This window comes from Artibeus jamaicensis, unplaced genomic scaffold (assembly GCF_021234435.1).
Source record: "Artibeus jamaicensis isolate MK-2021 breed Jamaican fruit bat unplaced genomic scaffold, CSHL_Jam_final contig_233, whole genome shotgun sequence".
Taxonomy (NCBI): domain Eukaryota; kingdom Metazoa; phylum Chordata; class Mammalia; order Chiroptera; family Phyllostomidae; genus Artibeus; species Artibeus jamaicensis.
The window spans coordinates 51,729,716-51,742,615 of record NW_026521486.1 but is presented as its reverse complement, the minus strand read 5'-3'; the positions used below and the strand labels follow the sequence as shown (position 1 = coordinate 51,742,615).

At 38.8% G+C, this 12,900-nt stretch overlaps 1 protein-coding gene across 1 annotated transcript in view; it reads right to left on the bottom strand.

The window, feature by feature from the left end:
* The window catches only part of SP1 (Sp1 transcription factor), a 36,524-nt gene that overhangs the window by 2,899 nt on the left and 20,725 nt on the right, over window positions 1-12,900 (bottom strand). Inside the window, exons 4-5 of the mRNA XM_037137551.2 lie at window positions 2,471-2,639; window positions 162-361 (exon numbers count right to left, since the gene is read on the bottom strand). Of these exons, the coding sequence (XP_036993446.1) occupies window positions 162-361; window positions 2,471-2,639 (369 nt within the window). The remainder of the gene's footprint in view (window positions 1-161; window positions 362-2,470; window positions 2,640-12,900) is intronic.

Sequence of the window (12,900 nt, the reverse complement as noted above, 5' to 3'; positions counted from 1 at the left end):
CCTTCTTAAAGGTTTTCTAGATTAACTCTAATTCCATCTGTGATCCATACATTTAGTTCCAAACATAAGTTGCTCATAATTTTTAGTAATTTCATAGATACACTTTGTGCCTTTCTATTCTGATCTATTACTATTTTCTTCTCCCCCAGGCTCCTACTCACCTGTGTGTGTGCGCTTGTGCCTCTGTAGCTCATCCGAACGTGTGAAACGTTTCCCACAGTATGACCAGGTACACATGAATGGCCTCTCTCCTGTATGCCAACGCAAGTGTGCTCTTAAGTGTGAGGTCTTGCCATATACTTTGCCACAGCCTTGAATGTGGCAAATGTGCTGCTTCTTTTTGCCAGGATCCCCAGAGCCTCTGTAAGTGAAAACACAACTACTCATCATTCATTCCATAGATAAAAATTAAAGAACCACAAAGTGTCAACAGCAATTACCCCACCCACTCAAAACTAACCCAAACTTTCTTTTTTAAAGGCTTCTTTTTATTACCAAAAGATAAAGAGTCTCAGTTGCCTCTGGTTCTTTTTTGTTTTTAATGTTTTATTTATTTGTTTTTTAGAGACATAGGAAAGGAGAGAGAAAGAGATGGAGAGAAACACGGATGTAAGAGAAATACATCTCATGACCCTAGCCAGGGACCTGGCCTACCACCCAGGCATATGCCCTGGCTGGGAATTGGTTCATAGGCCACTGAGCCACACCAGCCAAGGCACAACTCTGGTTCTTACCACCCAAAATTCAAGCTGTAGGTGTCCTCTCAACAGACATTTGCTCTTTTCTGTTTTCCTGTTCCTTATTCAATTTTGATGTTTGATGTTTGAAGAAATAATCATTCTCATGTGATTTCTTCTATTTTTAAAAAAATTTAAGTCTCGTTCATGTTTGAGGATTTATATACAAAATAATTTGAATAAACTATAAAATGTTAAAAAAAATTTAAGTCTCAATACATACATTTTCCATAGAAACTACTGTGCATATGGTGGTATTTTTGGCTAGGAACTTGCTTATGACAAAGGGTCTCTCCATTTAAGCACTTTGTTAAGAACTTTAAGGAAAATATTTTATACCTATAGAACTTCTGTCCTAAAATGAAACTCAAGAGCCAAATGGTAAAGATTAAAATCTGAAAAGCCAGACCAATTATCAGGGGCTTCAATGGAAGAGGAAAATGGGCTGAAAAAAGTCAATAGAGAGCAGTATGAACCCTAACTAATTCAAGGTTTGTAAAAAAAAAAACCCAAAATATTCCCTATATAGAACAGATCATAAGTTCCTCTCTCTCAGGAATCATTTCAACTCTGAACCATTTTTGCTAAACCAAATTTTTCCATGTGTCATCCATTAATAGACATTGGGGAGACTTCTAAGAGGAACTTTTCTTGGGTTTTAATAGTACATATTAGCAGAGAGAAAAAAACAATGAAAATGAAATCACATTTAGGTGAGAATCAAAGAAGTTCCTTCAGAAATTTAAATCTACTTTAAGCTCTGTTAGAGAGAAGCACTATTGTACTCAGTGCTTTCTTTACAAAATTTTTTTACTTATCTATTTACTTTTAGAGAGAGAAGGGAGGGAAAAAGAGAAGGAAGAAACATCAGTGTGTGGCTGCCTCTCACGTGCCCCATATTGGGGACCTGGCCCACAACCCAGGCTTGGGCCCTGGCTGAGAATCAAACCAAGTGTTTCGATTCTCAATCTATTGAGGCATACCAGTTCAGTGCTTTTAATTAAGGTTTTTCCTGTAATGTAGGACTAACCTATAAATAATTCAATTGATTTTTTCGGTACTTTTCTTATTTTTGTGCTTACTTTTATTAGGAAAAACTTGAACAGACCCCCCTCCCAAAGACACATACACCACTATTTAAGTTTTGATTCTCTCAAAAGCTGTGACTTGAAAGAAAAGAACAGAACTTGGAACTCTCCAGACACAATATTGAATAGCAGGCACTATTACTGAGAAAATCATCAGAACTTTGTTCTGCAGGACACATTAAGAGCCCCTGATGGAAGAATTTTCTACCTGGACTGGGGATTTTTTGTCTATTTTGAGGGAAGATAAGAAAACTCTTATTCTCAGACAGCGGCTGTAAAAACACATTAGTGTAGGTATATTTTTTTCTCTGCAACAACTGTTTTACAAGCAACCTTGTTAAAACCATCTCAAAACAGACATATGGTAATAATCATTAGACCAGCTGGCTCCATCTAATTTCCTTATCTGTAGGAGAAAGCAGGCATCTATTAAGGCCCATGGTCTTAGAACTGATGAAAGGATCAGAGCTGGAACCAAGATCCTATAATATAACCTAATCAAATATATTGCCCTATCTCTGATTGCTTTGCAATATTGCCAAGTCTTCAATGTTAAAACAAACAAACAAAACCTCTTCTCACCTCTAAATCCATTAATTTTTAATTCTTTACATTACTCTTAAGATACTGGCTGGGTCAACTTACCTTCCTTCACTGTCTTTACAGTAGGGGCAGGTGCATGCTTCCCGCCGGGTCCTCCGACCAGCCTGGGGTTGGGGATCTGGGCTGTTTTCTCCTTCCTCTCCTCCTGCTGCATCATCATGTATTCCATCACCACTGGCCCCATGGAGGCCGAGCTGAGCTCCATGATCACCTGAAATTAAAGAGTAAAGAATCAAGGTGGGAAATAGGAGAGGTCATCACAGCTGCAGGAACCTCACTGACTACATTTATAGCACCATCTCTTCACAGCTTTGAAGTTACATTCACTTGTATCACCCGTACTTGAAATCTCAAGAATCACTGCTGAAAATACAAAGAGTCAACTAAATACATGAAAACTGGGTCAATCTTATTCAAGTTTTAAAATACAGCTCTATTTATATTGGACTTTTGTAATTTCCCACCTCTCAGATTACAAAAAATTTAAACCTCTAATAATGCACAGAATTGGCAAGGTATAGGAAAATAAGTATTTTTATATATAGATGGTCATAAACTAGAACAACCTTTCTGAAGGTCAATTTGGCTTTATTATTAAAAATTTAGCCCTGAGCCCTGGCTGGTGTAGCTTCAGTGGACTGAGCACGGGCCTGCAAACCAAAAAGATCGTGGTTCAATTCCCCATCAAGGCACATGCCTGGGTTGCAGGCTAGTTCCCAGCAGGGGCCAGTTCCCACCAGGGGATGCACCAGAAGCAACCATACATTGATATTTCTCTCCTCTTCCCTTCTAAAGATAAATAAATAAATTAATTTAAAAAATTAGTCCTGGCTGGTATGGGTCAGTGGATTGAGTGCCTGCCTGTGAATCAAAGGGTTGCTGGTTCGATTCCCAGTCAGCGTACATGCCTGGGGTGCGGGCCAGGTCCCTAGTAAGGGGTATGCAAGAGGCAACCACACACTGGTGTTTCCCTCCCTCTTTTTCTCCCTCCCTTCACCTCTCTCTAAAAATAAATAAATAAAATTCAAAAAAAGAAAACGAACAGCTTTATCTTAAAAATGTGGCATTGCTTAAGCAATGAAATAAATTAAAGATTCCCCTTTCCATGATGAAATAACTAGTAAACCAAAGGCAGAGTTTAATGATGGTCTTGCCCAATCCAGTGATTGCCTTTGGCATCAGTTTCTAAAATAGTTATGGCAGTTAAGCACCTTTTCAGTTTCCTCAAAGTGAAAAAGTGTGTGAAGTCATGAACTTTCAAGAAGACCATCATGTCAAGTCAAACACCCTATTATTCTCTCTGAAAAAACTTGGTCAATACTAAAATAGAGTGAAACAGAAACCTCCTCCATAATTTTCAAAAGGTTCCCATATACTTCCCTATTCATCTGTGCTCTGGAATGATATTGGGAACATGTTTTCTTTAATTCAGCAAGTATTAATACAGTAATACTAAATTTTAAAACTATACCTATATAAAGCACACACTGAGTTTTCTGAACACATTTCATTTTACACAACAGATTTAACCCAAAGAAGTATATATATATATATATATATATATATATATCAGACTACAAAGTGTCTGTGTATTCAGCCATGTTGAAACAGAATACTGGTAACATACCACTTACTCATGAGGAACATTAGGTACCCACAATTCCCTGCCAGATCAAAAAAGAAAAACATCTCTAGTAACAAAAATGGATGATTCATAACACATGGTGCTATATCTTTCTAAATAATAATTTTATTAATCTTGTTCCCTAGTCCAAAGTGAATTAGACATAGAAAAGTAGAGAAAAAGGAATAGAAAATTTGCACATAAAAAAAGAGAGATTAAGAGTTCTTTGTTTTTTAAATATTGTATTTATTTATTTTTAGAGAGAGAGGAAAGAAGGAGACAGGGAGGGAAACACTTATGTGTGAGAGACACATTGACTGTTGCCTCTCACACACCCCCAACTGGGGACATGGCCTGCAACCTAGGCTTGTGCCTTGACTGGGAATTGAACTGGTGACCCTTTGGTTTGCAGGCTGGTACTCATTGTACTGAGCCATACCAGACAGGGTGAAAATTTGTACTTTTAATGAAGGAAAAACTGACAACTGGGAGTGACAAAATGTAATACCAAAAAATACATACAGACAGTCCCCAAATTCATCGTTATTTGACTACTTGGTTACTCCTGAGATACAGTTAATGTAGGAAAGACAGGATAAATGCTTGATTCTGTCAATTACTAGTTTTCAAAATAAAGTGGCTTGGTTTCCTAAAATCCATTAAGAGTGACCAGCCAAGCCTTGGCCAGGCAGCTTGGTTGGTTAAGAGCATCTCCCCAGTATGCTAAAGATATGGATTTGATTCTTAGGGAAATACAAGAAATAACTGATAAATGTATACAAATAAGTGGAACAACAAATCAGTGTTTTTCTTCCTCTTTCTGTATATTTAAACACACATGCGCACACACACACACACACAACCTGGCTTGTGTGGATCCGTGGACTGTGTGCGGCCTGCAAACCAAAAGATCACCGGTTTAATTCTCACTCAGGGCACATGCCTGAGCTGTGAGCCAGGTCCCCACAGCACACTGGGGGCATGCAAGAAGCAACCAATCAATGTGTCTCTAACACATTAATTTTTCTCTCCCTCTCTAAAAATAAATTTTAAAAATCTTTAAAAAAAAAGTGATGAATCACCAAATTATTCTTGAAAATCAAGTTTATTGAGATATAATTTACAAACAATGAAAATTTACCTTTTTAATAAATTTAGAACAGGGTTCTCAACTGGGGCCATTTTGCTCCCCAAGAGATATCTGACAGTGTCTGAAGACATCTTTCATTGTCAGGTCTGGCATCTAGTGCTGCTAATAAATATTCTATAATGAATAGGACAACCTGCTCCTCCCCCAAAATGAAGAATTATTCAGTTCAAAATTGCTAAGGTTGAGAAACCATGGTTTAGACAAACATATACAAATACAGTAAGTAGTATAACCACTAATACAAGCAAGATACAGAATATTTCTACCACCTCAAATAGTTCTCACCCCTCTGCAGTTTTCTTTGCATTAACACGAATTCATGGATTTAAACATATTTGATACTTCAATCCACCGCAAATTCTTATCGTTATTGATGCTCAAACTGTCCTACACTTGGCCATAGAGAAATATCAAGTTGGCTTCTGTATCCTCTCACAAGCTATCCCATGTTTAATATTAATTTCCTGCTCTAAGTCTAGAGCCAGCTATTGTCAAGTATTCCTAGTTTCTTTTTTCTTTTTTAAGTATTTATTTATTGACTTTAGAGAGAGGAAGGTGAGGGTGGAAGGGGGAGAGAAAAAAGGGAAGAGAGAAGAGACTGATTTGTTGTTCCACTTACTCATATATTCATTGGTTGCTTCTTGCATGTGCCCTGATGGCAGAGATCAAATTTACAACCTTGGCCTATGTGGACAATGCTCTAACGAACTGAGCTACCCAGCCAGGGGCTCGTTTCTTTGAATGGGAAATTAGTATTTGGATACCACAATCTGGTTCTCTAGCCATTTTTAGTTATTTGAAACTCTAGTGAATTCCATAGGAAGGGATCATGTGAACACTATTTTATTAATTTTTTTAAATATTTTATTTACTTATTTAAAGATGTTATTTATTTATTTTTAGAGAGAGGGAAAGGGAGGGAGAAAGAGAGGGAAAGAAACATCAGTGTGTGGGGTTGCCACTTGTGCATCCCCTACTGGGGGGCCTGCAACCCAGGCATGTGCCCCGACTGGGAATTGAACCAATGACTCTTCGGTTCCCTGGCCTGTGCTCAGTAGACTGAGCTGCACCAGTCAGGGCTATTTTCTGAATTCTTATATGTTAGTATTACATTGTCTAGTCTTTAAATACTTGGAGGTCTATTTATCTGGATATAAAATTCTTGGTTCATATTTTGCTTCATTGGTTCTCTTAAATATTAACCCACAGCATTCCAACTCTAAACAAGCTGCCACAAAGTCTAGTGATACTCCACTTTCCTTCCTTTATAAGTGATTAGGTGCTTGGTTTTTTTTTTTTTAATGTGGATGCTCAAATGATTTTTTTTCCCCTTAAAATCCACCAGTTTTACTAGGCTATTCTGGGTTGATTTCCCCAGTACAATGAGAAAGTTTTCCTTCTGTCCCACGGGTTCCATTTTCTTCCTTGAGGACTTTGTTCACGTAAAACTTGGCTCTTCATTGCCCATATTTTATGAGATTTTCCCAATCTCTTGTACTTTTTTTTTTATTTAAAAAGCTTCCCTCTTTCCACTACATAGACAAATTGTGCTTTGCTTTGTCTTTTTACTTTATTATTATGTGTTATGCTTATTTATTTCTTTTTAGTTTCATATTTATTTCTAAAATATTTTTTCCTTATTTCCACTTTATTTTCCTGAGGTCTGTGACTTCTCTTTTCAAATTCTCCTTTTCTCTAATCACCTCATTTCTGAGATTTTTCTACTTTGAATTTGTACTTTCGGTAACTTCTTTCATTTCCTTAAATTCTTTTAGCTCATTTAGGTTTTTTCAGCTATTTTGTGAGCATATTTTTTCCGGGTCTTTTCACTGTTGGAAGGACTGTTTTTTTGCTTCTTTCTGTTGTTACTTGTATCTTTTGCTAGTTGCAATTTCATATGGAGTCAGACTTATTTCCAAAGGAAAACGAGTTTTCTTGAAATTTTAGGGGCAAGGGGTAGAGGCCAGGATGGCTTTTCTAATCGTCATAGCTTTAGAAATTCTTTTTTCTAATTTTTGCAAAGTGATTAAAACAGAAACAAAAAACAACCATAACTCTTCATTCTTTCTGGTATCTACTGCTCTGCTCTTTCTCTTCCTTTTTTGTCTTTTTCTTTTTCCCTGTTTTGCTTAATATGGATTCTACTCCTAGAAGTTTCCCCTCAGTCCTAAACTTTGTGTTAGAACTTTATTTTGTTAATTTCAAAAGCTGTCAAACTCTATCCCCATGCCCTTTAGAACCCCTTCCTAGTTTCGGTTACTGTTCAAGATGTTCTCCAGTGAATATCTGTCAGTGATTTAGAAGGTCTCCTGCTCTCAGAGCAATTAGAAGCCCTGTTGCCTTCCCTCTTCTACCTTCTCTTCACAAATGTCAGTATCTGTAGATCTTATATTTATATAGACTTGTGCTTTTTGTTTTTAAGATGGGGGGGGGGGTGGAGAGAGAGAGCAACATTGACTGGCTGCCTCTCCTCAGTGCACTGACCAGGGACCAAACCTGAAACCTAGGCACATGTCCTGACTGGAAATAGAACCTTCAACCTTTAGGTTTATGGATGATGCTCCAACCAACCGAGCCTCACTCATCAACAAACTATAGATCTTATGGGTTGTTCCCACCTGCTGGTTCATTGTAGATATATGGTTTCACTGTAGAGTTGTGCTCTTCTAGTTTTTCCAGCTATTGTCATTTTTTTCTTTTGTAATAATTCTAGATGTATAGAAATACTGCAAAGGTGGTTCAAAAAACTCTTGTGTATTCTTCACCCAGCTTCTCTTAATGTTAACACCTCATACACAACCAAGGTACATTAGTCAAAACTAATAAATTAGCCCTGGCTGGTGTAGCTCAGTGGATTAGGCGTGGGCTTGTGAACCACGTGAGCTTGCGAACCAAGGATCGTGGTTTGATTCCCAGTCAGGGTACATGCCTGGGTTGCAGGCCAGTTCCCAGCAGGGAATGTACGAGAGGCAACCATACATTGATATTTCTCTCTCTCTCTCTCCTTCCCTCCCCCCTCTAAAGATAAATAAATAAAATCTTTAAAAAAACCAATAAATTAACATTAGTACAAGAAACTAGACGATAGACTTTTTTTAAATTTCACCAGTTTTTGCACCAATGTCCTTACTCTCTTTCAGATCCCATCTAGGATATCACATTGCATTTAGTCATCATGTCTCCTCAGACTCCTCTGATCTAAGACAGTATCCTAGGTCTTACATGAACTTGACAGTTTTGAAGACTACTGGTTGGTATTTTGTAGAACATCATCCATTTGAATTTGTCTGGTATTTTCTCATTAGACTAGTTACTGGTTTTGGGGAAAAATACCACACAAGTGAAGCATACCCTTCTCATCACATCATATTAGCAGACAGACAAAACCAACATAATCCGTTTTTAGGAGGGAGTTCCAGGAACACTGGAGCCTTTTAAAAATTTAAAATGAAGAAAGATGAAGTCATCTAAAATAATTATTTAGGTGGACTCCTAACTTTTTTGTGGTTGTTTCAGTGGTATGTGTGTATATATATACACACTATACTATGGTGCTCAACAGCAGATACTACTACTTGTTCCCAGTTTTCATTATCTTCTTCCTTCCTAAAAACTGCCTGATTTTGTTCAGGGTAACAATATTCCAGTTAAAAATATTCTCTTTCTGCACTGGCTGGTATGGCTCAGTGGACTGAGCACTGCACTGAAAACCAAAGGGTCACTTGTTTGGTTACCAGTCAGGGCACATGCCTGGGCTGTCTGCCAAGTCCCCAGTAGGGGGCAGGTGAGGGGCAACCACACACTGATGTTTTTCTCCCTCTCTCCCTGCCTTTCCCTCTCTCTAAAAATAATTAAATAAAATCTTTTTAAAAAAATTCTCCTTCCTGGCTCTGAGTGGTGTAACTCAGTTTGTTGGGCATCGTCCTGCAAATCAAAAAGTCACAGGTTCAATTTTCAGTTAGGGCACATGCCTGGGTTGCAGGCCTGGTTCCTAGTGGTGGCATGTGCAAGAGGCAACAGATCAATATTTCTCTCCTTCTCTCTCCCTCCCTTCCCTTCTAAGAATAAATAGAATCTTATCAAAAAAATTTCTCCTTCCCAGATCCCTTGCAGATTAGGAGTCAAGCGACAAGATCTTTTTTTTTTTCTCAATGTATTTATTTATCTTTAGAGGGGAAGGGAAGGAGAGAGGGAGAGAAACATCAATGCGTGGTTGCCTCTCCTGGGTCCCCTGCTGGGAACTGGCCTGCAACCCAGGCATGTGCCCCAACTGGGAATCAAACCTCAATCCTCTGGTTCGTAGGCCTGCACTCAATCCACTTAGCTACACCAGCCAGGGCTCAATCAACAAGATCTTCGTCAATCAAGTGTAAAATAAAAACTGCTAAGACTTTCCAGAAAGCTCTATAAACGGGAACAATCAGGCTTGCTGCTTCTTTCATCGAACTTCATTTTCCCTTCCCTTTATCTAGCCTGGAAAGAGGCCACAATGACCAAAATCTGCCTTACAATTATGGCAACTATCCCAATCTAAGGTAAAAAGCAAGCATGGCCAGGCTTCTACTGTTATCTGGAGCTACAACACCAACCTTGGACTCACTACCTCCAGGCCTCATGTTCTGTGAGATCAATAAACGCCTACAGGTAAAGCCACTGTAATAGATTTGCTGGTACATAAGCTAAATGCATCTCCTAACTACCAAAAAAAGAAAAAGAAAAAAACTGTTTTATAAAAGAAACTATGTTTTATTAAAGTTAGTCATGACTATATTGGGCATATCAACTTTTAAAAAAGATTTTATTTATTTTTAGAAGGAAGGGAAGGGAGGGGGAAAGAGAGGGAGAGAAACATTGACTGACTGCCTCTAGTGTGTCCCCAACCAGGAACCTAGCCCACAATCCAGGCATGTGCCCTGATTAGAAATGAAACCAGTGACCCTTTGGTTTGCAGGACAATGCCCAACCCACTGAGCCACACCAGTCAGGGCTGGGTATATTCATTTTTTTAAAACCACATCTCAAGCCCTGGCTGGTGTAGCTCAGTGGATTGAGTGCGGCCCTGCAAACCACACGATAGCGGTTCGATTCCCAGTCAGGGCACATGCCTGGGTTGCAGGCCAGTTCCCAGCAGGGGACTTTATGAGAGGCAACCATACATTGATGTTTCTCTCCTTCTCTCCTTCCCTTCCTCTCTGAAGATAAATAAATAAAATCTTAAAAAAAAAAAAATCTCAGTATGTCTTACCAGTATTTTTGTATCTCTGTATTTTTGTGTGTGTCAAAATTTATTAAGAGCCATTAATCTTCTTTGTTAAATTCTCAAACAATGCTCTAAGTAGATAAGCATCTAACAAAAAAATTCTGATTTTATATTACATTAGACCACAAAAGAATAGAGAACAGACACCAGAAACTTATTTCCTTCTGCTCCAGAATGGAAGCCCTTGCTAATTCATTAGTATCTTGTGCTCTATATAAATCAATACACCTTGCTTCTAAACTTATCTCTTCCATATTAATGTTTCCTGATTATAGAATCACTACAACAAATTTTATACACATGTGTATATCAGTGATAATTTGTGAGCTTTGCTATAAATAAACTTCCTTTAGGGCTTAATCCCTACAGGGCCCTATACCATGCTGTCATCCTAAGGGCAGGCTATAGTAAAACTAATATTTACTGTCTATTGTTCCAGGTATTATACTAAATTCTGAAGATTCAAAGAAATAGTTCTTGCTGTTCAAGAGCTTGTAGTTCACTAGAGAAGAAACATAATTTCAAAGCAATGAGATAAATATTAAAGTAAAAAGCATTCAGCCCTGTCTGGTATGGCTCAGTGGATTGAGCTCCAGCCTATGAACCAAGGGGTTGCTGGTTTGATTCCCAGTCAGGGCACATGCCTGGGTTGCAGGCCAAGTCCCCAGTAGGGGGCATTCTAGAGGCAAGCAAACAGTAATGTTTCTCTCCTCCTCCCTGACTTCCCTGCTCTCTAAAAATAAATAAATAATTAAAATAGTAACAATAAGTAAAATAAAATGAAAAGCATTCAAAGAATGGTCTAGGACTGAAAAGGGTAATTTCCCTAGTCTGGAATTTCAGAAAAGGCTTGCTTCCTACAGGAGCTGACATCTGGGCCAAACTTTACAGAATGCATAGGAGTCAGCCAGGTGAAGAATGTTGGCAAGGGAAGGTGTCCCCGGCAGATGGAACAGTATGAGCAAAGTAAAGAAATACCGGAGTAGAACATGGTGTGTGGAAATGATGGAGTAGAGACAGAAGAAGGTGGAAACATGAACTTTGAAACGGATGATATTAACAGATACAAGACAGGTATTGAAATGACTGATTTTTTAAAAAAGTGATGGTAGAGAAAGTATGGACACCCTCTTTTATACAACTCCCAGTAGCATGAGTGTACAAAAGCATATAGCAGAGAAAAGCATGGTGTGTGTGTAGGACATTTTGGCAAATATAGATCAAATCTGTGATATGTGGCTAATCGTTAAACCAGAAAGTACATTTCTAGGAATAAGGACATTTTTCAGATTGTATTAAGCTTTGGGGATAGTTTGATATAATCCTGACCTTTACAGAACTTCTACCTTACTGGAAACACAAAATAAAATCAACAAGTGCAATACTGGCCCTATAACTCGTATAATAAAACACTAATAAGATGACAAAAGTAGTATAAGAGTTGAGAGGGGGAGTATTAGAAGAAAGAAAAGTGAAATACACTGGGCTATTCCATTAGAAAAAGGTAAGAGATGATAAAGGTCTATAGTAGAGCAGTGGTTCCAGTGATAAGAAAGGCATAAATAAAAATTATTTACGAATAAGCCTTGCCAGGTGCAGCATTGGACCAATACACTACAGTTGCAGATTTGATCTCCAGTCAGGGCACATAAAAAAATCAACTAATGAAGACTTCTGCCAAGATGGAGGCGTAGGTGGAAGCACTTCGCCTTCTCACACAACCAAGTTTAAAAACAACAAAGTTTTAGCAACAAAAATGCAGCCAAACCACAGAAAATTGAACTACATGGAATCTGACAACAACGAACCCTTCAGCCAAACCTGTTAAGAGGGGCAAAGCCAGCAGCAGAGCGGGGTCGAGCAGGAAAGATCCACCTGACGGACCCGGGCGCACGACCAAGGTGTGCCAGCAATCATGGGCAGATCCCAGGTGTGGAGAAGCGGGAGGACCCACGGAGGGCAGACCGTGGTCACACATTCGCGCGCAGATAAACTGGTGAAGGAGCTAGCAGTGGTGAGATGCACCACGCAGACCCCAGCGGTGGGAAGCGGCAGAGGAAACCACCATTATCCCTCTCTGACCCCACTCCCACATACAGCGTCACAAACGAGCGACCTGGGTGGCCCTGCCCTGGTTGGTGAACAACTAAGGCTCTCCTCCTCATACGTAACAGGCAAGAACAGATCAAAACATGGCTCAGAACAACTCAGAGCCCCAGAGCCAATAAATCTAAGCAATGAAGAAATAGCCAACCTTTCAGATGCACAGTTCAAAACACTGGTGATCAGGATGCTCACAGAACTGGTTGATTTTAGTCACAAATTAGAGGAACATATGAAGGCTAAACTAATTGAAATGAAAGGAAATGCACAGGAAAACAATAGTAATGGAAAGGAAACTGGGACTCAAATCAAAGGAGTGGACCAGAAAGAGGAGA